Source organism: Camelus dromedarius, chromosome 9 (genome assembly GCF_036321535.1).
Source record: "Camelus dromedarius isolate mCamDro1 chromosome 9, mCamDro1.pat, whole genome shotgun sequence".
Classification (NCBI taxonomy): domain Eukaryota; kingdom Metazoa; phylum Chordata; class Mammalia; order Artiodactyla; family Camelidae; genus Camelus; species Camelus dromedarius.
Genome location: NC_087444.1, coordinates 71,849,671 through 71,874,077, shown reverse-complemented (window position 1 = coordinate 71,874,077; position 24,407 = coordinate 71,849,671). Strand labels below are relative to the sequence as shown.

Here is a 24,407-nt window from a genome sequence, read left to right as displayed (position 1 = left end):
ACTGGATCATTAGGACACTGAGGGCATTGCAGGGATCAATAAAATTTTGATGAGTGTTGGAGGACCAAGTGAGATTGTTGAAGCTAGTGAAATCATGGAGATATACAGGAGGCTGGTGGGAAATGTGGACATGTTTAGTGTTAATTAGTTGTGGGTCAGATGAAGTCCTTTGAGTTTTATGGAGACATTGGAGATCAACGGGATTTGGTGGATCCTCAAGGGTGAAGAGGAATGGTTGGAGACACTGTAGCCAGTTAGAGAATTCTACCATTGAACCACCAATGCTCTCACTGTGGCCAGTTAAGAGACTTGAAAATGTCAGTGGGAAACACTGGAGGTCAGGCTGGTGTCTATTGGGAATCTTCAGGAGACACTAGGGTCACCAGGAGTCACTTGTGACGTCACAGGAAGGCCAGGGTATGGATAAGGCCTTCTCTTGAGGGTCCTACCGTTGCTAGGCAAACGGTTCCCATGGCGCCGTTGCTAGGGACTTGTGCTTATTTGATGGCCACGCCCCTTTCCCCTGTGGCCTCGTCCCCGCAGCCAACCACACGTCGGTCGCTGGCGCGAAGGCCACTCCCACGTTTCGCCCAGCCCCCAACCGTTACCCAAGCGACGGCCTGAGCTCGTGTCCCGCCTCCCTACCCTGTTGCCAATCGAAGGGGCGTTGCCCGGACGACGACTCCACCTCTTCCGGTGCGGACGCGCGGCTTCCGGCAGGGGGCCCGGCAGCGGGCGGCGGTCCGGCAGCGGCGGGGCCCCGGGGGGCGCCCAAGATGGCGGCGGGCGGCTCGGAGGGCGGCTCGGGCCCCGGCGCCGCCATGGGGGATTGTGCGGAGATCAAGTCGCAGTTCCGCACCCGCGAGGGCTTCTACAAGCTGCTCCCCGGCGACGGCGCTGCTCGCAGGTCGGGTCCGGCCTCCGCCCAGACCCCGGCGCCGCCCCAGCCACCGCAGCCCCCGCCCGGCCCTGCCTCCGCCTCCGGCCCTGGTGCCTCGGGCCCCGCGTCGTCCCCTCCGCCCGCAGGCCCCGGGCCCGGGCCCGCGCTACCGGCCGTGCGCCTCAGCCTCGTGCGCCTCGGGGAGCCCGACGGCGCCGCGGCCGGAGAGCCTCCCGCCACGCCCGCGGGCCTGGGGGCTGGAGGAGACCGCGTCTGCTTCAACTTGGGCCGCGAGCTCTATTTCTACCCGGGCTGCTGTCGCCGCGGGAGCCAACGGGTGAGCGGCCTGCATCGTGGGGACTGAGTGCTGGCTGAGACGATAGGGATACCTGAGGTGATCCAGAAGTGATAAGGTTCCCCAAATGTAGGGAGCCCTGAGATAGGCATTCTTGATGTGATGGACGCCCTAGGGGAAAAGGGTTCTTCGAGGTAAGGCAGGATTCTAAAAGGTAATGGGAGGGGCCCCTGGGTGCTGGCCATCCTGGAGGTGATGGGAAACCTTGAGATCATGCGAGATTTCCAGGTTATGCATGGAGTATTCTGGAGCTGATGGGGAATCTGAGATGGTATGAGTCCTCCAGGGTTCTGGCTGGCAGGCATTTTGCAGCTGATAGGAAATTCTGAGGTAATGCAGACTCAGAAGGGATGGAGAACCCAGAGGTATTGCAGTCTGGGGGCACTGGAGGAACTTGGGGAGCCCAGAGATGATGAGGATTCTGGAGGCGATGGGGGGCTTAAAGGTGAATGGAATCCTGGAGGAAACTGGGGTCCTGGAGGTAATGGGGTCCTGGAGGAAATGAGAATCTCTGAGCTGATGGGAGATCTGGAGATAATGAAAGCCCAGAAGGGACATCCTCAGGTGTGATGGGTGTCTCCAAAGTGGTTTAGGTCCCAGAGTACATGAGACCTTTGGAGTTTATGGTGGTCGCCAGAAGTGAGGATGGGATCCTGAGAGCGTAGAAGTGATAAAATCATCTAAAATGTGGGGCACTGTGAGGTTCACTATGTCCCTGAAGTGTGATGGAGATCCTGAGATTTAGGGACTCCAGAGTGAAGAGAATCCCTGGACGAGGTTTAGATTTCTGGGGATTGGGTGATTCTGAGTTTTGAGGGGCTTGGACTATTGTGGTGCTAAGACCCAAGAGAGTTGCTGAATTTTTGGAGGACTAGAAAAGAATTGGAGCTCAGGGACTATGGGGACTGTGGACCCTGATACTGTGGGCAAGAGTCTCCCTGAAGTTGGGGGGTTCCAACTTTAGGCAGGAGGCACTGTGATCTCATGTGATGGCAGGGGGGCAGGGCGGGGACCTTCCTGCCTGTTTTTACCCTCTGTCTTTGATTTGGGTCCTCATTCCTGTCTGTGGTTGCCCCTTCCGCCAGCCCACTCACCCATCCACCTACCCACTTCCCTCAGGGATTTAACCCTGCTTCCTTTTAGTGGTTTTCCCCCAACCTCAACAACCCTCTTCCTTCCTCTCAGTGGTAGACACTATTAACTCCTTTTCTCCCACCACTCAAGTCCATTGACCTCAACAAGCCAATTGACAAGAGGATTTATAAGGGCACCCAGCCCACCTGCCACGACTTCAACCAATTCACTGCTGCCACAGAGACCATCTCCCTGCTGGTGGGATTCTCAGCTGGTCAGGTGCAGTACCTGGATCTCATCAAGAAGGACACCAGCAAGCTATTCAATGAGGAGGTGATTTGGGGGCCCAGCACCCAGAGCTGCTGCCCTTTCCCACCCACCTGTTTGCCGTGAGACTGCAGCTACCGGGGGAGTAGTGTAGGCCTGAGAGGGGCAGAATGAGGGTGAGGTGTGGGATGGACTGATAGATATGTGGTACGGTGTGACAGATAGCAGCTACTGTGATGACAGCTAATAACGAGGCCCCGTGCTGTGTTAGCCCTGTGCGGGACACACTACTTCTGGAGTTTCCGTCAACCAGTGGGTTAGGGATTGTGATGCCCATTTTGTAGGTTAGAGAACTGAGGTTAGACCTTGTTTGGGACTTGTTTGAAGCCAGAGCCCTTGTTCTTCAAATTCTGGGCCCTGTGGGCATTGGATACAAATCCTTGCTGCACCATTTACTCACTGTGTGGCATTGAGAAGGTGACTATTCCTCCCTTAGCCTCAGTTTTCCTTTTCTGCAAAATGGGTTTTTCATCCCTACCTCCCAGGACTGTTGTAAAATCATACATGGAGGTTGCTCAGTCCTAGGTGGACCTGGCACAAGGGGAAATGCCAGTGAAGGACCTTATCTGTGTCCAGGACTACGCTTGTTCTCTGTCTCTTGCTCTCTGTTCAGAGAAGGTGTTCTAGATACACAGAATGTATGAGTGGCAGAGGGGAGTGAGTGAAACTGAATGGATTAAAAATGCATTCATCCATTCACAAGATATTTATCCAAAATTTGTTCTTTGCCAGTGTTCTAATCCCTGGGAATATTACATCTTGGTAAACAAAACTGACACAGGGTCCTGCCTTTGTGGGGCTTTCCTCTAGCTAGGGGAGACATAGTTATCAAATAACTAAGCATGCCGTGTGCCCAGGTGCCATGGAGAAAGGTCCAGAAGGAAGGGGAGTGGGGAGTGCTCGGTGAGGTTTAAATAGGGTGGTTGGGAAAGGGCTCACTGGAAGGAAGTGGAAATAAAGACCAGAAGGAGGCAATACAGGTTATTAGGGAGAAGGACATTCTCAGTAGAGGGAACAGCAAAGACAAAAGCCTGATGTAAGACAACAAAAAGGCCATGTGGCCTCAGCAGCATTGAGGGTGAGGGAAGTAGATGAGTTCTGGGAAATAATTGGGAGGGTCCAGGTCACATAGGGTCTGGAAGGTCATGGAAAAGACTGGCTTTTAGAGCCTCTTACCACTGGGGTTCATCAGAGCCATAAAACACAGACACAGTTTGCTTATTCTCTAAATTCTCCTGAGAATGGAGAACGGAAAGCAACTTAGACACCTGGGAAAGAAATTAATTTGTTACAGACAATGGATGCCTAAGGGCTTGGTTCTGTCCAGAGTCGTGCTGGAGAAAGGCTTCCCTGGTGTCGAGTGTCGGGGAGAGCGTGCAGGGTGCTGACTTACGTGTTAATGGCATCTTTCTGGCAATTGGGTAGAGAAGAGACCTGGGCAGTGGTGGCCTGGAGGCCAGTTAGGCCATTGCAGGCTTGATGACAGCTGAGTCCAGGGTGTTGGAGTTGGGGGTGGAGTGGGGGGCTGAGAAGAGGCCAAGTTCTGGACAGATTTTGAAGATGGAGCCCACAAGATTTCTTGCAGGATTGGATGTGAGTTGTGAGGGAAAAAAGGAGCAAAGCTGTGCAGCTGACAGGATGGGGTTGTCATTCATGTGTTGGGGAAGTACTTCCAGGTGCCTCCTGCGTGCACAGCTCTGTGCTCTGGGGCTAGAACAGTGACCGGAATAGACAAAGATCCCTTCCTTGGGGCTGGGGAGGAGGTCAGCCAGGGGAGGATTGCCTTCCCCCAACTCTTGCTGTCTCTCTTGCAGCGGCTTATCGACAAAACCAAGGTGACATATCTAAAGTGGCTACCCGAGTCAGAGAGCCTGTTCCTGGCCTCCCACGCCAGTGGCCATCTGTACCTGTACAATGTCTGCCACCCGTGTGCCTCGGCGCCGCCCCAGTACAGCCTCCTGAAGCAGGGCGAGGGCTTCGCCGTCTATGCCGCCAAGAGCAAGGCACCCCGCAACCCGCTGGCCAAGTGGGCGGTGGGCGAAGGGCCCCTCAACGAGTTCGCCTTCTCGCCCGACGGCCGGCACCTGGCCTGCGTCAGCCAGGACGGCTGCCTGCGCGTCTTCCACTTCGACTCCATGCTCCTGCGGGGGCTCATGAAGAGCTACTTTGGGGGCCTGCTCTGTGTGTGCTGGAGCCCTGATGGCCGCTATGTCGTGACCGGTGGGGAGGATGACCTGGTCACCGTGTGGTCCTTCACCGAGGGCCGCGTGGTGGCCCGAGGCCACGGCCACAAGTCCTGGGTCAATGCTGTGGCCTTCGACCCCTACACCACGAGGGCGGAGGAAGCGGCAGCAACCAGTGGCGACGGGGAACGGAGCGGCGGCGAGGAGGAGGAGGAGCCAGAGGCCGCAGGCACAGGCTCGGGCGGGGGAGCCCAGCTCTCCCCACTGCCCAAGGCCAGTTCCATCACCTACCGCTTCGGCTCGGCCGGCCAGGACACGCAGTTCTGCCTGTGGGACCTCACAGAAGACGTGCTTTACCCCCACCCTCCCCTGGCCCGCACCCGCACCCTCCCCGGCACGCCTGGCACCACACCGCCGGCCAGCAGCAGCTCGCGGGGTGGTGAGCCGGGCACCGGGCCCCTGCCCCGCTCGCTGTCCCGCTCCAACAGCCTTCCACACCCAGCGGGCAGCGGCAAGGCGGGTGGCCCAGGCGCGGCAGCGGAGCCAGGCACGCCCTTCAGCATCGGCCGCTTTGCCACGCTCACGCTGCAGGAGCGGCGGGACCGGGGGGCCGAGAAAGAGCACAAGCGCTACCATAGCCTGGGCAACATCAGCCGGGGCGGGGGCGGCAGTGGGAGCAGTGGGGACAAGCCCAGCGGCCCCGCCCCCCGCAGCCGGCTGGACCCCGCCAAGGTGCTGGGCACCGCGCTGTGCCCGCGCATCCATGAGGTGCCGCTGCTCGAGCCGCTGGTGTGCAAGAAGATCGCCCAGGAGCGGCTGACGGTCCTCCTCTTCCTGGAGGACTGCATCATCACCGCCTGCCAGGAGGGCCTCATCTGCACTTGGGCCCGGCCGGGCAAGGCGGTGAGTCAGCCCACACTGGCCCACCCCAGGCCCAGGCAGAGGCGGGCGTTGGCAGAGGGGTTTGTTAGTGTCAGAGCCTCTAACCCTGTGGGATGAGGGGAAGCCATGGAAATGTTAGTGTCCCAGAACAAGACTTCCCAGATCTTAAGAATGACTTCTAGAACCCTTGGTAAGCAGCAGTCAGCAGAGAGTGGGTTGGGTGTTGAGACGTCGGAGTGGTGGAGGCCAGGGCGAGCGATCAGAAGGCAGCCAGTGGGCGCAGCATGGCTAGGTCTTACTGCTGTCACTCAAAGCCAAATCTAATTTTGTGGAAAATACGATTTTTAAATGGTGAACTTTTTATTTTTTAACACTGTCAGTCAAGCTCTATGGGCAAGATTGAGCCTGTGGGCCCGGTTTCCCACCTAGGTCTGACTCTTGGGATCCCAGCCCACTGCTGGAGGCCTGGGCTGTGGACTCCCAGGCTCAGGGTCCAGTCCTGTATTTCTGCTCCCTGGGTGACCTAGGGCAAGTCTCTGCCTTTCTCTGACCTTTGTCACCTCTGAGGATATGGGGAGGCTTGAATGGGTGGTGGGTGTATGTGCCCATCTCCTGGGGTGGCTGTGGGGTTCAGAAAGGTCCCAGAAGATGAACTATGGGCTTGGTGCCTTGTAACTTCAGAGCTATGGTCTCAGGTGCCTCTTCAGGGTTTGAACTCAGGGGCCCAGGATGCTAGATCTGAGGGCTGTGCCTTGGTTCCCTGAAAGAGCAGTTTTGGAATTGTAGGGTCTGGAATCCCTAGAACTTAAAGCACAGTCTCAGAGGCAGGGGCATTGGAATTTGGGAACTCTGGTGAGTTCTGAAAGAGATCCCTTTATCTCCCTAGTTCACAGACGAGGAGACCGAGGCCCAGACAGGGGAAGGAAGTTGGCCCAGGTCACCCAGCAAGTCAGTGGTAGAGGTAGGACTGTCCCTAAGACATTCCCCTTTAGAATCTCAGAATCTCCCCAGTCAGAAGGGGACCCCAGTTTCCCCCCCCCCACCTCCACCCCGTCCTCTCTGCTCAGGATCACCCGAGGACTTTAATTATTGTATAAAAGTGCCGCCTGCTGGGACAGGGAAGCTAGCCAAGATGTAAGTTCCTGAGCCTAGAGCAGCGACCTCTGTCTGGGGGGGTCTGGGGTGGACTGAAGGGCAAAGTCAGGGGGGCAGCAGCCTGAGGGAACTCTGACCTGGCTGGTTGCCTCCCCATGGGACTGGTGAGAGCCCCAGGTGGTCTCTAACTCCCTCCTGTCTCCCCTCTCATCTTCCCCAGGGTATCTCCTCCCAACCAGGCAACTCCCCGAGCGGCACAGTGGTGTGAAGCCATGGATGTCAGGATCCCTAACCCCATGTCCCCAGCCTCCTAGCCACAACCCTCCCCGCTGACCTCATGGATCAACGTATTAACAAGACTAACTGTGATAGATGGACTGCTCTGGTCCCCCACCCTGCACAAATTTGGGGGTCAGAGGATCCCTCAGACTGGCCCAGACACAGGGGAGATGTAGGGGCCCCTTCTGGCCTCAGCCTTGTCCCCACCCACTGCCAAGTACAATGACCCCTTCCTCTGAAACATCAGTGTTCACCTCATCCCTGTCCCCAGCATGTGACTGGTCACTCCTAGGGGGAGAAACTCCCCACCCACCAGAGCCCCAGCTCTGCAGTGTGCCCCTCGGTCCCGTGGGCGGAGCAGGAGGTGGCCCACTCCTCCCCTGGTCCCCACCCCGCCCTTGCTGTTGTTTGTGCTTTTGACGAGTGTTAAATTATGGAAGCCCTTTGGGGTCCTCCCTGTCCCCCAGGACCTCTTATTTATACTAAAGTACCCTGTTTTCACAGCGTCTGTTCCCTTCTGAGGAGGTGGGGAAGAAGTGTGTGTGTGGTTTCTCTGTAGTCCTAGAATCAATCCACTTTGTCTCAAGGAACAGCCAGGCCCTGCCTCCCCCCAGTGCCCTCTTGATGGCAGGAAACACTGAAGGCCAGAGGAGGGGCACACAGGAGGCACACAGCTGGTGGATCTGCCGCTGCCCAGCCCAGGACAGGCCCTTCAGTTGGAAAAGATCATCCCTTGCCCCACAAACTTTCAAGGAAGAGAGCCACCAGGGCCCCCTCAGTAGGAGTTTTCAAAAGTTGTTTCAACGTGTCCAAGTCAGATACTGAAGGAGCCTACCCCAGACAGCTCCAGAGGTGCCCAGAGCCAGCTCCCTTGAGCGCACAGCCGGGCCCAGGCCTCCAGGGCCAGCTAGAGACCATGGTTTCCTTTGGGAGAACCATCCACCCGGGAAAGAACGAAAATCCCTCTTGGCTGGCTCTCTGGAGCCGCAGGGAGTGGTGTCTTCCCGCTCCGCCCTCCACCCCCCGAAATGTTTCTGTTTCTAATCCTAGCCTGGGCAGGAATGTGGCTGAGCGGCCAGGGTCCAAGGAGCTATTTTGGGGGCTCCTTTGCCTCCCCCAGGCTTTGGCCAGTGGATCACCCCTGGTTCTGGCTCTTGAGGGCCTCCCTTCCCGATTGTCTCATCACCCCTTCCCCACCTCCTGCCAAAAAAAAAAAAAAAAAGTAAAGCAGAGGGCCTGAGGGCTAAATTTAAACTGTCCCAAAGTCTGAATCCTTGGCTGAGTCACCCGCAAAGCTGCCCTGGCCTCCGGCCCCCCCTTCCTGAGCCTCACCCCTTTTTCTCCCCTCCCCACTCCAGAGCTTGGGAGGGGTGTTACCAGATCGCTATGAACCTCAATTGGTCCCCTCTGGGGAATGGGAGGGCATCTTTGGCATCTGTCACACCTGTAGCTTCCTCTGTGCTCCGCCTTCTCAGTGGCGGGGGGGTGTAGTTTGAGAGTTGAGATTCTCCACCTCCCCCCCATCTCTCACTGAAGCATTCCGAGGGGCCTTGGAAGGAGGGAGTTGGGGGGTGTGCCTGGCCAGTGAGGGGTTAAGGCTGGGAGCTGGAGGGGGCTGGACCGAGGGGTGGGGAGAAGGGGAGGAGGCCTTAGCAGCCAGCAGAGAGAAGTGGCCAGAGAGGCCCAGGGGACAGCGAGAGACAGGCAGGCATGCAGTCAGGGCCCCAGGGCCTGGACAGGGCCTTCCAGGCCCTGTGACGGGAGGACCCCGAGCCCCTGGCCCGGGGAGGGGGCCATGGTGCTGCCTGCCCAACATGTCAGCCGAGGTGCGGCTGAGGCGGCTCCAGCAGCTGGTGCTGGACCCCGGCTTCCTGGGGCTGGAGCCCCTGCTCGACCTTCTCCTGGGCGTCCACCAGGAGCTGGATGCCTCCGACCTGGCCCAGGACAAGTATGTGGCCGACTTCTTGCAGTGGGGTGAGTGACTACTACCTGCATGGGTCCCCTCAGATTTGAGGGTGGGTGCAGGGCAGAGGGAGGAGGTGGGGCTGGTGGTTGGGGGCAGGATTGGGCATGGGGAGAGCCTCCCATTCAGGGGGCCCGAATTTGGACCTGGGTCTTGGGGCGGTGTGTTCCTACCCCTTTGCCACCCGGGCAGGGTAGAGTGGGGTCAGCAGAGGCCAGGGCAGCCATGATTGGGAACCACAGTAAGCTGGACTGGGCACAGCCTCTCGTGGTCCCCCTCCACTCCCTTCCTGAGTCTAGACCTAGGGACATGCTGGGGACCCCTGTCTTCTAGGACAGCGCCCACCCAAACGGGTCCTATGGCTCTCCACTGCTCTCAGTTTCCCAGAGCACAGGGGCAAACAGAAGGGACAGCATGGGGCAGCTGCCAGGGGCGCGGCCGATGGGCAGGTGTTCGGCGCCAGCCTCTCCAGCTGCCCCAACAGGTGCCCAGGCACTGGAAGGGCGCGGTGACTCAGGCAGGGCTTGGGGGAGAACCAGCTCTGCAGGCAGGCGCCACCCAGCACCCCGTCCACCCCTGGCTGGAGGTGGAACAATTTAGGGTTTTTCTGTGTGTGCCCACTTTCTCTGTAGGTTCCGTGTGCCCCCATCCACCCAAAGTCCCTTCTGGTCAAGTCTTCCCTTGGAGATAAGTCTAGAGGGAAGATGTTTCAGCCTCAGCCTCCTACTTTCTCTACCCTCCTCCCCTCCCCTGCCCAGGACTGAGGCTTACTCAGGCTTCCCTCTATAACATCAGCTACTCTGTCCCTCCACTGGTCTGTCCCTCAGCGGCTTGCTCTTAGTCCCGGGGCTCTGTGTGTCCCTGTCCCCATCCCTGTTTCCTGTCTCTCCGCCTTCTCCCACTCCCTTTTTTCTTGTGTCCATCTCTTTCTGCCCTAGGCCCTGCTCTTCTCCCTCTTCCCATTTTGCAGATGTGAAGGTGGAGGCCAAGGGCTAGACCACTTGGCCTCTAGAATAACCTTCTCCCCACATCCCCCCAGCTATTAGTAACTCTCTCAGCCCCCCTTTTGCAGAGGATGGAGTTGGGCTGGCAGGATAAACTGAGACCTGAGGCCGGGGCGGGAGCCTAGCGCTCCCGTAAGGAGCACTCCTTTTGTGGCCCGAGCAGCATCCTGGGGCCCCTCCCCTGTCCTGCTGCCGGGGTGGGGGAGGGGGCCTGGGTTCCTGCTGCCTTAAAAGGGCTCAATGTCTTGGCTCTCTCCTCCCTCCCCATCCTGGGCCCTGGCTGCTGCTTCCCTGCAGGCCCTGTCTCCCCAAACCATAAACCCTCTCTATAACCCACTATATCGTCCCTTGTTCTTAATTGCATCCATCCCTCTCTCCCTCCTGCCTCTGAGGCTCCCAGCTTCCACCCCTGGGAGTCCAGGCCTCCCTCTTCCCCACCCCTGAGTCTCTTGCCTCTACCCCCTGCCGTCCCCCTCCCAAACTGCCCTCTGTAACACTGCTAGCCGTAGGACATTGGGCAGAGGGCTTCACCTGTCTGAGCCTTGGTTCCCCATCTGTAGATAAGGGGTAGTAATAAAGCCTCTTCCTGGAGTTGAGAGCCCAGAAATAGCACACTTGACAGGCCTGCAGCACTGGAGCCATGATGCGGGTCCCGGCTGTTTTTGTCTCCCTCTCCCTTTCCTTGCCTGGGCCCCAGCTCCAAACTCGGGGTTTCCCAGTGTGGTCCAGGAGACACCTGCATCTGAACCTCGAGGTGCTGGATTAAACTGCAGGCTCTGGGCCATAACCCAAGGCAGACTGAATGACAGCCCTGGGGGTGGGCCAGGTAGCCTACTTACACCATCACCCCAAGTGGGAGTAGGGACCTGAAGCCCAGGGAGCTCTAAGAACAGGGCCTTTTTTCTTCTTTGTTTTTTTTTTTTTTTTTTAAATACTGCCCCCGCCCCCGCCTCCCTGTTCTTCAGGACCTCCCTTCGGCAGACTTGTTACCTTACCCTGTCCATCCTGCACCCCCTAGAGCCCTCTGGTCCAATGTCCTGTCCCAGAAAGGGGTTCCCAGGCCCTCCGTACCCACCTCTCTCCGTACGAGGGCAGTTTTGAGTCCCCCAGACCTCACACGTTTATGTGAAGACTTTAGGCAGACAGTCCCAAGGGGAGGGATAGGGACAAGGAAACTCAGGGACGAAGGGTGGGACTTGCTCTTGGTCTCCAGTGTTGGTCCCTGTGATTCTCGGTTCTCATCTCCCCCTGCCCTCAGTGGAGCCCATCGCGGCGAGGCTTAAGGAGGCCCGATTGCAGAGGGATGACTTTGAGATTCTGAAGGTGATCGGACGCGGGGCGTTCAGTGAGGTGAGCCTGGAGCAGCTCCTTGGGACAGAAGAGAGAAGTTCGGGGCGGGGCCTTATAACTTGATGAATGACTGAGTTTAGAACGTAAGGAGGGGCTTGGGTCCAATAGGCGTGGTGTGCCGAGTAGGGGCGGGGCCACGCCTTGGGCAGGGTTTGGGGTGGTGTCCAATCTGGGCGGGTCCTGGTGTTTCCTCGCCAACTCTACCCAATTACCGTTTCGGCCTTCAGGTAGCGGTGGTGAAGATGAAGCAGACAGGCCAGGTGTATGCCATGAAGATCATGAATAAGTGGGACATGCTGAAGAGAGGCGAGGTGAGGGCCGGGTTGGGTGTGCAGGGTGCTGAGGACCCCCACCCCCAATCCGCTCCAGCCCCTCATGGTGCCCCGCAGGTGTCGTGCTTCCGTGAAGAGAGGGATGTGTTGGTGAACGGGGACCAGCGCTGGATCACGCAGCTGCATTTCGCCTTCCAGGACGAGAACTACCTGGTGAGCCCCAGGCCGAACAACTAGAGGACTAACCCCACCACTGAGGCTGTCATTTATCGAGGTGGGGGTGGGGCGAGGAAGTTCTAAGATTGGAGAGCCGCCTCGAAATGCACGGCTGAAACGCAATGCGTGCGGGAGTCTCTGTATGTTGTAGGAACTGGCCTTTTTCGAGATGGGAGATGTCCCTCACCACCCTCTTCCCAGGCTCATTCGGGGCACCACCTGGAATGAGACAGTCTCTTGAGTCTATGTGGGGGCCACTGGGCTCCATACTCTGGACATTGGGAGGTCTCCGGGTTCTCTTTTTCCCTGACTGTTTCGGGGGAAGTGAATCTCCGTCCAGTGTCATCCTGGGAGAACGAGGGTTTCCTTTTGGTGGTGGTGGTGGGGTGTCTCTGATTTGGCCTGGGAGATCTCTTGGGGCTGGAGCTGCAGGGTCTCTGCCCAGGGATGGGGCTTCTCTGGGAGTCTGTCCCGGGCTGTCAGCGATCGGCGCAGAGGCGGGGTACCGACCCCCCCATGACACGGCCCCTCCCAGTACCTGGTCATGGAGTACTATGTGGGCGGGGACCTGCTAACGCTGCTGAGCAAGTTTGGGGAGCGGATCCCGGCTGAGATGGCGCGCTTCTACCTGGCCGAGATTGTCATGGCCATAGACTCGGTGCACCGGCTGGGCTACGTGCACAGGTGGGCTCTGCAGGGGCTGAGGGGCGGGGCCCGATGGGCGGGAATTGGAGAGCTTGGACCTTAAGAGGGTGGGGCCCAGGGGGTGCTGCCTAGAGGGGTGGAGTCTTGTGAGATGGCCAGATAGAGGCTTACTTATCCCCCTCCCCTTCCTCCTTCCCTCCTTGCAGGGACATCAAACCGGACAACATCCTCCTGGACCGCTGCGGCCACATCCGCTTAGCGGACTTCGGTTCCTGCCTCAAGTTGCGGGCGGATGGGACGGTGAGCCGCGCACCCGCCAATGAGGGATGGGGTCAGGAGCGGGAACGGGAGGCGCATAGTGTAGGGGCAGGGCTGAGTCGTGCAGGCAGTTAGGGTGAGGGCAGGACTAGATTTGGAGGGGAAAGGAGGCGACCCTGTGGCTCAGGGTTAGAACAGGCAAAAGGAGGGTCTAAACTCTAGGGTCACGGTTAGGAGTGGGCGGAGCCAGAGCTAGAAGGGGCGGGGCCAAGCTCAGCTCTTGTCCTGTTGGCTCAGGTGCGGTCGCTGGTGGCTGTGGGCACCCCGGACTACCTGTCTCCTGAGATCCTGCAGGCCGTGGGTGGTGGGCCCGGGACTGACAGCTATGGGCCCGAGTGTGACTGGTGGGCGCTGGGCGTGTTCGCCTATGAAATGTTCTACGGGCAGACGCCCTTCTATGCCGACTCCACAGCCGAGACCTACGGCAAGATCGTGCACTACCAGGTGAGTATAGTCCGAGGAGCCCCTGATCTCTCTCCGCACATGCTCCCAGGTAACATCCCCTCTTTTCCTCTCTCTCTGAGTAGGAGCACTTGTCTCTACCAATAGCGGTCGCAGGGGTCCCTGAGGAGGCTCGTGACCTCATCCAGCAGCTGCTGTGTCCCCCTGAGACTCGCCTGGGCCGGAATGGAGCAGGCGATTTCCAGAAGCATCCTTTCTTTTTTGGCCTCGACTGGGACAGCCTCCGAGAGAGCGTGCCCCCTTTTACACCAGATTTCGAGGGTGCCACCGACACATGTAACTTTGATGTGGTGGAAGACAGGCTCACTGCCATGGTGAGCGGGGGCGGGGTAGGTACCTGCGACCCCTGCTCTGCAGAGCATACCCCTCCACCCCTCTGCCATAACACCAAGGTTAGGAGAGTGCCCTCTTCCCGGGGTCCTAAAGTCATTCCTTCCCTAGAGAACCTGCTTTGTGCTGGCCCAGTGCTGGGAACCCAGCCGTGACCTAGACTCACAGTCCAGTGGTGGGTGCAGGGGGCAGACCTCCTGATCCAGCATGAAAGGTACTAGAGGGCTTCCTGGAGGAAGGGGCTATCTGAGCTGAGATCTGGAAGGTTGAGAGGTGAGAAGCAGGAAAGCACCATAGAGGAATCTTACTGCCTTCAGCCATCTCAGCTGCTGGATAGGCTATCCTGTGCTCGCTCAGCCTGGGGGCTTGTGCTGGGCCCTGCTGGGGACACACATGGACCAAGGCAGCCCTGGTCCCTGCCCTCATCTACTTACAGTCTGGATGATTATATAATTATCCTGTGGCGAGGGCCCTGAGGGAAACAGCAGGATGTAATAAAAGAAAATTAGTAGGGGCCACTTTAGATAGGGGGCACTTAAACCAAGGCTAGGAAAGGCTGGGGGGCCAGCCCTGACAGCTGCTGGTCACCTCATACTGGTCTTCCTTTTGGATAGGAGACACTGTCGGACATGCGGGAAAGCATGCCGCTGGGGGTCCACCTGCCTTTCGTGGGCTACTCCTACTCCTGCATGGCCCTCAGGTAAGTGCTTCCCCTGTGCAGCCTGAGAGGTGTGGTGGGCTGGGGGCGCCCGCCTCCAGAAGCCCCAGGAGGCCACTCGGGGTTATTATATACTGGCCCATTGGCGTCCAGGAGAATTGCAGGATCAGTCTTGGAACCTTATTGCCCTGAGACTAAGGACTTTTAGGAGCCCACAGCTGTAGGACCTTAAATTCTCAGACCATAAGTATTTTGAAATTTTAGATTCAATTGTAAAACCTCAGAGTCACAGGCTTAGCCTTCCAGAACTTTCCAACTTTCCACTTTGAGATTTCTAGTATATAGTCATTGTACCTCAGAATCTTAGAAAATAAGTTTATACCTTTTAAGTCAATCTTAAAAGAACAAAAACTCATTGAATTACTCACATAACCACAAAGCCTTTTTGAAACATTAATTATACAAATAATACATTGCTTATCACAAGTCTGTTAGAAAATATGGATGAGAAAAAGGAAGGCCACCATCAGCAACAGCCCCTGGCTCCCGCACGCACACTCACTTACCAGATGGGAGAACATGCTCTGTTCTCATCCATTTTGTTACTGGACAGTGTACTGCCAATGCCATTTCTTACCATGAACGAACTACGACACAGTCCTGACCTGCTGGGAAGTGTCCCCCTGTCTGGGTGGTTCAGGACTCAGTGAACCATCCTGTCATGACTCAGGCTGGAAGAACAGCTGCAGGTTGGTCTTGGCGTGTGTCCATGATCACTGGGTCCTTGAAATGTATTTCTACAAGAGGGACTGCTGGATTGGACAGGACATCACTTTCACTGCAATTTCATTTTCCTCAGGAGGGTCTGGGTCTGAGGGGGAGGTCTGCTGTCTGGAGTACAGTCTTGGGATCCCACATCCAGTCTTAAGACCACCTCTTTGGAGGTGGCCAGAGCTGGGCAGGGTTCCCCTTGCTTCCTGGGGCCCTAAGGTCTACAAAAGCCACATGGAGACAGAGGAGATGAACAGATCCTAGAACATGGGTGTCTGGACCCCAGGGTCCCAAAGAAGGTGCAGGGAGGCCAGCTCCCAAGGGCCCGAGGCCATGTGAAGGGCAGGTTTTTCCCTAACAAGAGGCAGACCTGTCCCACCAGCCTGGCAATTTGTTCCCTTCACTCTGTCCCTCCCCCTTCTCAAATGTGGGGGCTTCAAGTCTGCCCTGCCCCCCCAACCCCCGGCTCAGGAGTCCTGGCTCCCAACCCAGGGGCTCAGCAGCCTCTAGGGTGAGGCCAGCTCTTCCTCCCCTTGCCCTCTTCCTCTCCCCAGGGACGATGAGATCCCGGGCTTTATGCCCATGGAACTGGAGGCCGAGCCATTGCCTGAGCCACCTGTGCAAGAGCCCAGCCTGGAACCCACGGTGCCCCCACCAGAGGACACAGTAAGTCTTTAGAGGAGAGGGTCAGTGAGAAACGAATCTGAGAGGAAAGGGAAGGTCTTTGGAGATAGTGTGTGCTGTATTGTGCTAAGTCCTCTGGAGCTTACTTGACAGAGATGGAAAACAAACTAGAGGCAAGTAACTTCAGTCAGAAATGATCCCTACCATGAAATTAACACAGATCATTGAGTGTGCGTGGCGGGGGACTCTCTGTGGAGGGGAAGCCCTGGGGAAGGAGAAGGGCCACCCGTGGGAAGAAAAGCACCCATTGGTCAGCAGAGTTTCAAGGGTAAGAGCTCTGAGGTGGGAACCAGCTGGTTTGCTCTTAAATGTGAAAGAAGGGTAGTAAGGCCAAATTGTTCCAGGAGAAAGGAGGGTGAGGAGTGAGGGGAGGGGAGGCTGAAGAGGCCAGCAGAAAGACACCAAACACCAAGGTGTGGTGGGCCTTCTCCTGAGGGCACTGAAGGGCTGGAGAAATTCTGAGCAGGGGAGGGCATAGTCAAGTTGAGTTAGTGTTGTAAGATCAACTCTTTGGTTCCAGTGTGGAAAGTTGATCGGAGGGGATCAGATGAAAGGCTAGAGATGAGGGCTGGGGCTGGGATTAGGGATGTAGGGGGCTTGGATCCCTGCAGAAGTTGTGGGGATTCCAGGAAGATCTAAGGGGTAGGCAAGTAGAGGTCAAGGGAGGATTCTAGGCCTGGAACCTATGCCCAAGTCTCGGGTGTTACAGGAGCCAGGCTGCCCGAAGACTGGTTCCCATACCCAGGCTGAAGCGGCAGTTCTGGAGGCAGTTCTGGAGGCCGTTCCGGAGGCGGTGGTGGAGGCCTTTCCCGAGGCGGTGCCAGAGGAGGCCGTGGCAGAGGCAGAGGTGACACTGAGGGAGCTCCAGGAAGCCCTGGAGGAGGAGGTGCTTGCCCGGCAGAGCCTGAGCCAGGAGCTGGAGGCCATCCGCATGGCCAACCAGAACTTCGCCAGGTCGGGGTCAGGACGCGGGGACAGTCACTACCTTTAGCAGCCTCTCTTGCCGAAATGCCGAAGGGCTCACGTTCCTTTCCTCCCCGCAGTCAGCTCCGCGAGGCCCAGATCCGGAACCGAGACCTGGAGGCTCAAGTTCGGCAGTTGCAAGACCGGATGGAGTTGCTGCAGGTCCAGGGAGCCACAGGCGAGTCCCTCATCCATCCCTTTTCCTGAGGGCGCCCGGGGGAGGTGGGCCCGCGGCGTGTGTGGACACCTAGGGGAGGGCGAGGGGCCCAGGCTGGGGCACGCCGCGCGCCACCGCCCTCCTCCGGCCCTCCACGCGCCCTACGCCTTTCTCTTCTCCTTCCAGCTGTCACGGGGGTCCCCAGTCCCCGGGCCACGGAACCACCTTCCCATGTAAGACTCCTCTCTTTCCCCTGCGTAAAGCCTGCTGCCCCCATTGCAGACCCCGTCCCCATCTCCCCGTACCCCCATCCAGATTTAGGGCTCACCTTACCTCTTAGAGGTTCCACTCAGCACACACTCTCCATTCAGCCCACATGTACCAGAGCTCCCTCGGTTCAGGCCTCTCACCAGATCCCATTCGAGATCTCCCCAGATGCCCTCCCAGATCTAGACTCCCTTCGCTGTCTCTCGCTCCCGCCGAGGGCGGCCGGGCCGAGCTGGGCTCGGATCGGGTCACCTGTCCCTTCTCTCTCCAGCTAGATGGCCCCCCGGCCGTGGCTCTGGGCCAGTGCCCGCTGGTGGGGCCAGGCCCCATGCACCGCCGCCACCTGCTGCTCCCTGCCAGGGTACGTCCGGCTGCTCACGCCCGCCCGCCGCGCGCCCCTGCCTATCTCCACGCGTACCCCAGGCCGCTTCTGCTTAGCTGTGCCTTTGCTGGGCTGGGCCCGCAGCGGGGGGAGGATGCTCGGCCAGCCAATCAACACAGGTCGCTAGGAAGCAGCCAATGATGAGTCCGGACAAGACTTAGGCTTGCGAGCCGACCAACCATAGCTGCCCGCGCTGTGTGGAACGGGGCGGGGGATGCAGGGAGGATTGTGGACTCTCCTATGGGCGCAGGCAGGGCAAGTCCCAGGAGCCAATCAGAGGCCCGTGTCGCCGGGCGCTGATCCCGCCCTCTCCCCGCAGGTCCCTAGGCCTGGCCTATCGGAGGCGCGTTCCTTGCTCCTGTTCGCCGCTGCTCTGGCTGGTGCGGCAGCCTTGGGCTGCTGCATTGGGTTGGTGTCCTGCGCCGGCCATCTCGCCCGGGTCTGTCCCCGCCCGGGAGCCTTCTTCGCCCCCTGAACCCTAGAACCCGAGCCTGTCCTCCACTCGGGCTCTACTGGAGGGTTGGGTGACCCGGGCACGGCCCAGAAGCCACACCCACCGGCTGGCGATTCTCCGCACTTCAAGCGTGGGTCTGCGCCCCAACTCCAGCCCTGTGATCCGGGCCAGCCCCCTGGCGGCCGGGGAGGGAGGAGCCAGGGCCGCGGCGCAAGGGAGGATTTTAGCCGGGATTGCTGCTGCTGCTGCTGGGGGAATCGCGAACCTCTTTCTTCCTCCAGCCTGGCTGAGGCCCCGACGTGGATGGGCAAACTGCGACCTAGAGAAGGCAGCAGGGCCAGGGCTTGGCATCCATTTTTCACTCTCCATGCACCCCCACCACATCGGCTCGCAAACCACAACTCTTCCTTGTGCATGAGGCCCTTCCCTCCCGGGAAGACTTATCTTTACGCGGCGAACGTCTAGCGCGAGTTCTGCCTACTCTCTCGGGAACATTTTGCTTTTGACAGCCCCGCTTTTTCGGGGACTCTCGGGCCCTCCTCACGTGCGCTGCTCTCGGAGCCACAGCCGGCTCCGCCCGCCTTGGCGGTTTGGGTATTTATTGACCTGTCCTCCGACCCGCTGACAGGCTCCAGGACCCCAGCACCCTAATCCACGTTTTGGATGCACTGAGACCCCGACATTCCTCGATATTTATTGTCTTTCCCCACCTAGGATCCCCACCCCCGATCCTCGCGAATAAAAGGCCCTCTCGTCTGCCCAAAGCTTTGAAACTCCTTGGTGTCCCCTGTGTTTGCGTTGAGGGCAGGAGGATGCACACCAGGCCAATCAGAAGGCGGGTGGAGGTGGCCAATGGCCTGGCAGGAAGCTAGCGGGAGGCGAAGCAGACGAATCAGGGGTAGGGGGTAGGGCTGAGGGGCGTGGCATGGACATCCGGCCAATAGCGGGCCGCTGGGAGGTACCGCCCCTTGTCCAGCTGTAGCCCAGCTGTGCCACTCGGCCTCCGGGAAGAAGGGGGCTGGGCCAGCAACGCGGGCGCGGACCTCCTCCTACTACTGCGCCTGCGCGGGCCACGCGCATCCGTTCCAGAGACTTAGCTCAAGAAAAAGTTGCAGCAAACTTTCTAGCCCGTTTCCCCCGCCCCTTCTCCCTGCCAGACCCGCCCCCCTGCGGAGCCGGGAATTCCGAGGGGCGGAGCGCGCGCCGAGATGGGGAGTGAGGGGGGCCCTCGGAGGACCCTGGAGACGGAGGCGTGCAGAAGCTCAGTCTCGGGGCGGAGGTGGCTTCGCGCCCCTAGCCCTCCCGGACGGCCCGTTACCTTCTCCGTTGCCCCGATGGGGAAACTGAGGCCCTGAGCCAGAGGCACACGCGGGGGGAGGCAAAAAGCGCGGCCTGAGGCGGAGGGAAAACAAAGGGAGAATCCTGCACAGACGGGGAGGGGGACGGGCACACACACAGACACTGGGACAGAGACCCTAGTAGAGAGCTGGGCCTGGCGTCGGTGGTGAAGCGAGGAAACGCGGGGTCGGCCGGAGGAGATCGGGGAGCGCGAAGTGGTGGGGGGCGGGGAGGGGGGACAGGCGGGGGAGGAGGCTGGGGAAAGCCCGAGGGAGGAGGAGAAGGAGGGAGGAACTTCCCAAAGTTGCAAAACATGGCTACCTTGCCTGCGGAGCCGAGCGCGGGGCCGGCGGCTGGGGGGGAGGCGGTGGCGGCGGCGGCGACCGAAGAAGAGGAGGAGGAAGCGCGCCAGCTCCTGCAGACTTTGCAGGCAGCCGAGGGTGAGGCGGCGGCGGCGGCCGGGGCCGGGGCGGGCGAAGCGGCGGCGGGAGCGGAGAGCCCGGGATCCCCGGTCGTCCCCGGGTCGTCCCCCGAGGCCGCTGCCGAGCCGCCCACGGGCCTCCGCTTCTCGCCGGAGCAGGTGGCGTGCGTCTGCGAGGCGTTGCTACAGGCGGGCCACGCCGGCCGCTTGAGCCGCTTCCTGGGCGCACTGCCCCCAGCCGAGCGCCTACGTGGCAGCGATCCGGTGTTGCGCGCTCGGGCCCTGGTGGCCTTCCAGCGGGGCGAGTACGCCGAGCTCTATCGGCTGCTCGAGAGCCGCCCCTTCCCCGCTGCCCATCACGCCTTCCTGCAGGACCTCTACCTGCGCGCGCGCTACCACGAGGCCGAGCGGGCCCGCGGCCGCGCGCTGGGCGCCGTGGACAAGTACCGTCTGCGCAAGAAGTTCCCGCTGCCCAAGACCATCTGGGACGGCGAAGAGACTGTCTACTGCTTCAAGGAGCGCTCCCGCGCGGCGCTCAAGGCCTGCTATCGCGGCAACCGCTACCCCACGCCGGACGAGAAGCGCCGCCTGGCCACGCTCACCGGCCTCTCGCTCACGCAGGTCAGCAACTGGTTCAAGAACCGACGACAGCGCGACCGGACTGGGGGCGGCGGCGGCGCGCCCTGCAAGAGGTGAGGGGACCCGTGCGGCGCCAGTCCCGCTTCCCAGGGGACGTGCCCTCTTTCCCCATGCCCGGTGCTGGAGTCAGGGCGCCGAAGTCCTCGGACACCCCAGACTCACACCCTCAGGCGCCCGTCAAGCTCAGTGAATCCGTGTGGACGGAACGGGCGCGCGCCCCAGCCATCTCCCCGACACCAATGCTTCTCTCGCGGAGGCTGGGAGACCGCTTCCCTCTGCTCCACTCAAGGCTCCATCGCGGATGCCGTCGCTGCCCGTGGCTAGACCCGGGGGAGGCAGTGAGAAAATGAGGGGCTGCGAGAAAGGAGGAGGGGCCTTTGTCCACCCGCCGGCGTAGGGTTTTGCTCAGGCCCCTTCGCTACCTGGCCTTCAGACCGTAGCTCCGTCTCACCCACTCCCGCCCGCACCCCGCCCCGCCGCAGGGCCCAAACAGCGTGGTCTGTCGTCTGTCTTTGTTGTGAAACGTGAACCTTCCCCAGCTCCAGTTTCCCTGTAATCCAAGCCCTTCCCCTCCCACCCTGAGCGCCGGCCTCACACTCCCTACTCTGACGCCCGAGGGCAGGGCACCGGGAACTGAGCCTGCGAGTACCTCCTTACTCTCTCCAAAGCCACTCGGCTGCTTTGACTGCTTTGAGGCCGACCCGGAGACTTCGGGCAGCCTGAGTGCTCAGCCTCCTGGGCCCTGAGGCCGAGGAGTTGGGAGAGGAGGGCCGCCTCAATACCCATTCTGCCATCTTGAGCTCTTAGGCCGTGGTAGCAATGCAGGGCTTGCAGAGATTCTGCTCTTGGGGTCCTTGGATGGCCTCAGAGAGGGGATTCCATAACTCCCCAGGAATTGTCCACGAAACTTAGGGCTGGAGAAAGGTGGGGAGGCAGTGGTCAGCTTGTGCTCCCCCAGAGCAGTTTGCATCGGCTCTGTAGGAATAGGGCTGGCCAGTGGGCAAGCACAACTCACAATCCTTTTTTCTGGCCAGCGAGTCTGATGGGAACCCCACTACTGAGGACGAGTCCAGCTGCAGTCCTGAGGATCTGGAGAGGGGTGTGCCTCCAGTGGCTGCTGAAGCCCCTGCCCAGGGCTCCATTTTCCTGGCCGGGGCCGCCCCTCCTGCACCATGCCCTGCCTCCTCCTCCATCCTGGTGAATGGGAGCTTCCTGGCCACTGGCAGCTCTCCAGCCGTGCTTCTCAATGGGAGCCCGGTCATCATCAACAGCCTGGCTCTAGGCGAGGCCTCTAGCCTGGGCCCCCTGCTGCTCACCGGGGGTGGGGGCACCCCTGCCCCACAGCCCAGTCCCCAGGGGGCCAGCGAGGGCAAGACCTCCCTGGTCCTGGACCCTCAGACTGGGGAGGTTCGACTGGAGGAGGCTCAGCCAGCAGCCCTGGAGACCAAGGGGACCCAGGTGGCTGCCTCAGGGCCATCTGGAGAGGAGGTCCCAGGGCCTCTGCCCCAAGTGGTGCCTGGCCCCCCACCAGCTGCCACCTTCCCTCTGCCCCCAGGACCAGTGACCTCCGTGGCTGCCCCACAAGTGGTGCCACTCTCCCCACCCCCTGGCTACCCTGCTGGCCTGGGCCCCACCTCCCCACTGTTGAACCTGCCCCAGGTGGTGCCCACCTCACAGGTGGTAACCCTGCCCCAGGCTGTGGGGCCACTGCAGCTGTTGGCAGCAGGGCCAGGCAGCCCCGTGAAGGTGGCAGCTGCTACAGGCCCTGCCAACGTGCACCTGATAAACTCCGGGGTGGGCGTGACTGCCCTGCAGCTGCCTTCAGCCACTGCCCCAGGTACCCGCTTCTGGTGGCTGGGTGGGGGGGTGCAGCTATCTTAGGGAAGGATGGTGCTGTGGGTGGGTTTCCTAGGGTGGTCAGGGGCAGGAAGGGGAGTTCATTCCTGGCGGGTCCCAAACCCTCCTGTGCCAGATAGTACCCTTCGGCTCAAGCCACACAAGCCCAACCTCACCAAGAAGGGGCTCCTTTTCCCTCTGGCTAATCTACCTGCCTGCTCTCCAGTGGCTTAAATCCTCACCTCCTTGCCTGGCCCTGCTCCTCTCCCTACAGGAAACTTCCTGCTGGCCAACCCTGTGTCTGGCAGCCCCATCGTGACAGGTGTGGCCGTACAGCAGGGCAAGATCATCCTTACCGCCACCTTCCCCACCAGTATGCTGGTCTCCCAGGTCCTGCCGCCTGCCCCCAGCCTGGCCCTGCCCTTGAAGCCAGACACAGCCCTCTCAGTGCCTGAAGGGGCCCTCCCAGTGGCCCCCAGCCCTGCTCTCCCCGAGGCCCACACCTTGGGGACACTTTCTGCACAGCAACCACCGCAGCCGCCGCCTGCCCCTGCCACCACCACCGCCAGCCTGCCATTCTCCCCAGACTCCTCCAGCCTCCTGCCTGGTTTCCCAGCGCCCCCACCCGAGGGGCTCCTGCTGTCGCCCGCGGCCGTGCCCATCTGGCCAGCAGGGCTGGAACTGAGCACAGGCACCGAGGGGCTGCTTGAGGCAGAGAAGGGGCTGGGGACACAAGCCCCCCACACCGTGCTGAGGCTGCCTGACCCCGACCCCGAGGGGCTGCTCCTGGGGGCCACTGCGGGGGGTGAGGTTGACGAGGGGCTAGAAGCAGAGACCAAGGTGCTGACCCAGCTACAGTCAGTGCCTGTGGAAGAGCCCTTGGAACTGTGACCCAGTAGGCCCTACAGCCTCCCCTGACAATGGTGCTCAAGATCCAGGATGGCCCGGGAGGAGGGAGCCTCTCATAAACAGGATGGCTGCCATCTGAAGATGCCACACACTACACCCGCCCCCATCGCCACTCAACCTCTCCGCGCCCTGGAGGTCCACTCCTGTCCAGGGGCACCGTCCTCTGGACGGGATACCTCCTCTGTTACAGCCCTGTCCTTGCTCTGCCCCCTGATACATAAGGGGAGATCTGGGGGTCCTGACTCAGGGGCTCTGTCCCCCTCAACCTGGTACTAAGTGTGAGCTAAAAGCCCTACTGAATGGCTGGATTTCCACCCTCTTTGGAGCCCTCTCCCTATCACTCCCTACAACACTATTAATAGCTCCACTGACATCCAGTGTTCCCAAGACTGCTTGGAATCTGAGCGTGGCGGACAGGCAGTCCTGTGCCCAGAGACCAACAGATCCTCCCAGCCCAGCCCTTCCTGCTGACAAGACAAGGGATGCAGGTGTAGGGGGCACAGGCCAGGGTCCTCCCTTAGCTCCTCCTGGAGCAGAGCTCTCGGTATCATGTCCAGCCCCAGACCAAAGATCCCCTCACCCCCAGGGCAACCCTGACCCCTGTGTCTAGTTTGTATCCTAAATCTTTATTTTTCTAGGACATGTAATGCCTCCGTTTCAATTAAAATAAAGTTAACAGACAATTAGTACCTCTACCTTCCAACGACTTGCCCAAGGGAAAATTGAACCACCAAAAAGTGCACCTCGAGATTCTGGCTTTCTGATCACTACTCCCTGAGGGGGAAGGGGGTTTGGAGGTTAGATCTGCGGTGCTGCTAGAGAAGGTTCCCACAGTGGGGTTTCTTTCAAACTGATGGGCCTGGAAGGAGTGCTTCCCAGGGCTGAGGAAGCAGGGCACCTGGGAGCTTGCCTTGTCTCTTGCTGGTAACAAAGTTTCTACTTTATTTTGTTGAAAACAATAGATAATCTATAAATAGAACAGTCTGGGAGGAGTAGAGTGAGGTGAGACTGAACAGGATTGAAACCATTTGATTCTGGGGTGGGCAGAGGAAGGGCAGGGGAAAAACTTCATCTCCCTGCATTTCGTTCAGGGCTCCTGCCTCCACCCTGCAGCTCCTGGGAGAGGCCCCTGAGGTAGAAAGGGGTTGTGAGAAGGTTGGCAGAAGGCAGGCAGGTGAAGTTCAGGCTGCCCCCGTGTAAGGCAAATGCACAAAGCATTGGGGTCAATAAATATGCCACCCCTAGCCCTGGGGGACCTCACCAAGGAGAACTGCATTAGTGGGGCTGAGGCCC

The 24,407-nt window shown here is 59.8% G+C and overlaps 3 protein-coding genes and 1 long non-coding RNA gene across 10 annotated transcripts; 3 read left to right on the top strand and 1 right to left on the bottom strand.

Moving 5' to 3' along the window:
* The first annotated feature begins 735 nt into the window (after positions 1-735).
* Positions 736-7,578, top strand: DMWD (DM1 locus, WD repeat containing). Of its 3 annotated transcripts, XM_064489429.1 has the most exons (6): positions 736-1,217; positions 2,460-2,642; positions 4,451-5,722; positions 6,588-6,662; positions 6,769-6,835; positions 7,017-7,578. In XM_064489429.1, exons 1-5 carry the CDS (start codon positions 777-779, stop codon positions 6,796-6,798), a joined length of 2,001 nt encoding a protein of 666 aa, XP_064345499.1. In that variant the 5' UTR covers positions 736-776; the 3' UTR covers positions 6,799-6,835; positions 7,017-7,578. The 3 variants fall into 3 exon arrangements, with proteins under 3 accessions (XP_064345499.1, XP_031314764.2, XP_064345500.1); XM_031458904.2 differs by lacking the exon at positions 6,769-6,835 and having other exon boundaries at positions 737-1,217; XM_064489430.1 differs by lacking the exons at positions 6,588-6,662; positions 6,769-6,835 and having other exon boundaries at positions 738-1,217.
* An 891-nt stretch (positions 7,579-8,469) lies between these two features.
* Positions 8,470-18,735, top strand: DMPK (DM1 protein kinase). Of its 5 annotated transcripts, none has more exons than XM_031458899.2 (15): positions 8,470-9,049; positions 11,301-11,392; positions 11,620-11,703; positions 11,782-11,877; positions 12,416-12,564; positions 12,732-12,825; positions 13,081-13,287; positions 13,371-13,619; positions 14,250-14,335; positions 15,619-15,730; positions 16,458-16,702; positions 16,792-16,889; positions 17,055-17,101; positions 17,411-17,496; positions 17,837-18,735. In XM_031458899.2, exons 1-15 carry the CDS (start codon positions 8,890-8,892, stop codon positions 17,997-17,999), a joined length of 1,968 nt encoding a protein of 655 aa, XP_031314759.1. In that variant the 5' UTR covers positions 8,470-8,889; the 3' UTR covers positions 18,000-18,735. The 5 variants fall into 5 exon arrangements, with proteins under 5 accessions (XP_031314759.1, XP_010985877.2, XP_031314758.1 ...); XM_010987575.3 differs by having other exon boundaries at positions 17,407-17,496; XM_031458898.2 differs by having other exon boundaries at positions 13,371-13,634.
* On the bottom strand, positions 14,657-17,413 carry LOC116154924 (uncharacterized). Its single transcript, XR_004138992.2, has 2 exons — positions 17,202-17,413; positions 14,657-16,958 (listed from the first exon to the last, which is right to left on the bottom strand). It is a non-coding gene; the product is annotated as an uncharacterized LOC116154924 (long non-coding RNA).
* An 830-nt stretch (positions 18,736-19,565) lies between the features above and the next one.
* SIX5 (SIX homeobox 5) lies at positions 19,566-23,800 on the top strand. Its single transcript, XM_031458892.2, has 3 exons — positions 19,566-20,422; positions 21,404-22,206; positions 22,480-23,800. Exons 1-3 carry the CDS (start codon positions 19,623-19,625, stop codon positions 23,094-23,096), a joined length of 2,220 nt encoding a protein of 739 aa, XP_031314752.2. The 5' UTR covers positions 19,566-19,622; the 3' UTR covers positions 23,097-23,800.
* Positions 23,801-24,407: the final 607 nt, after the last annotated feature.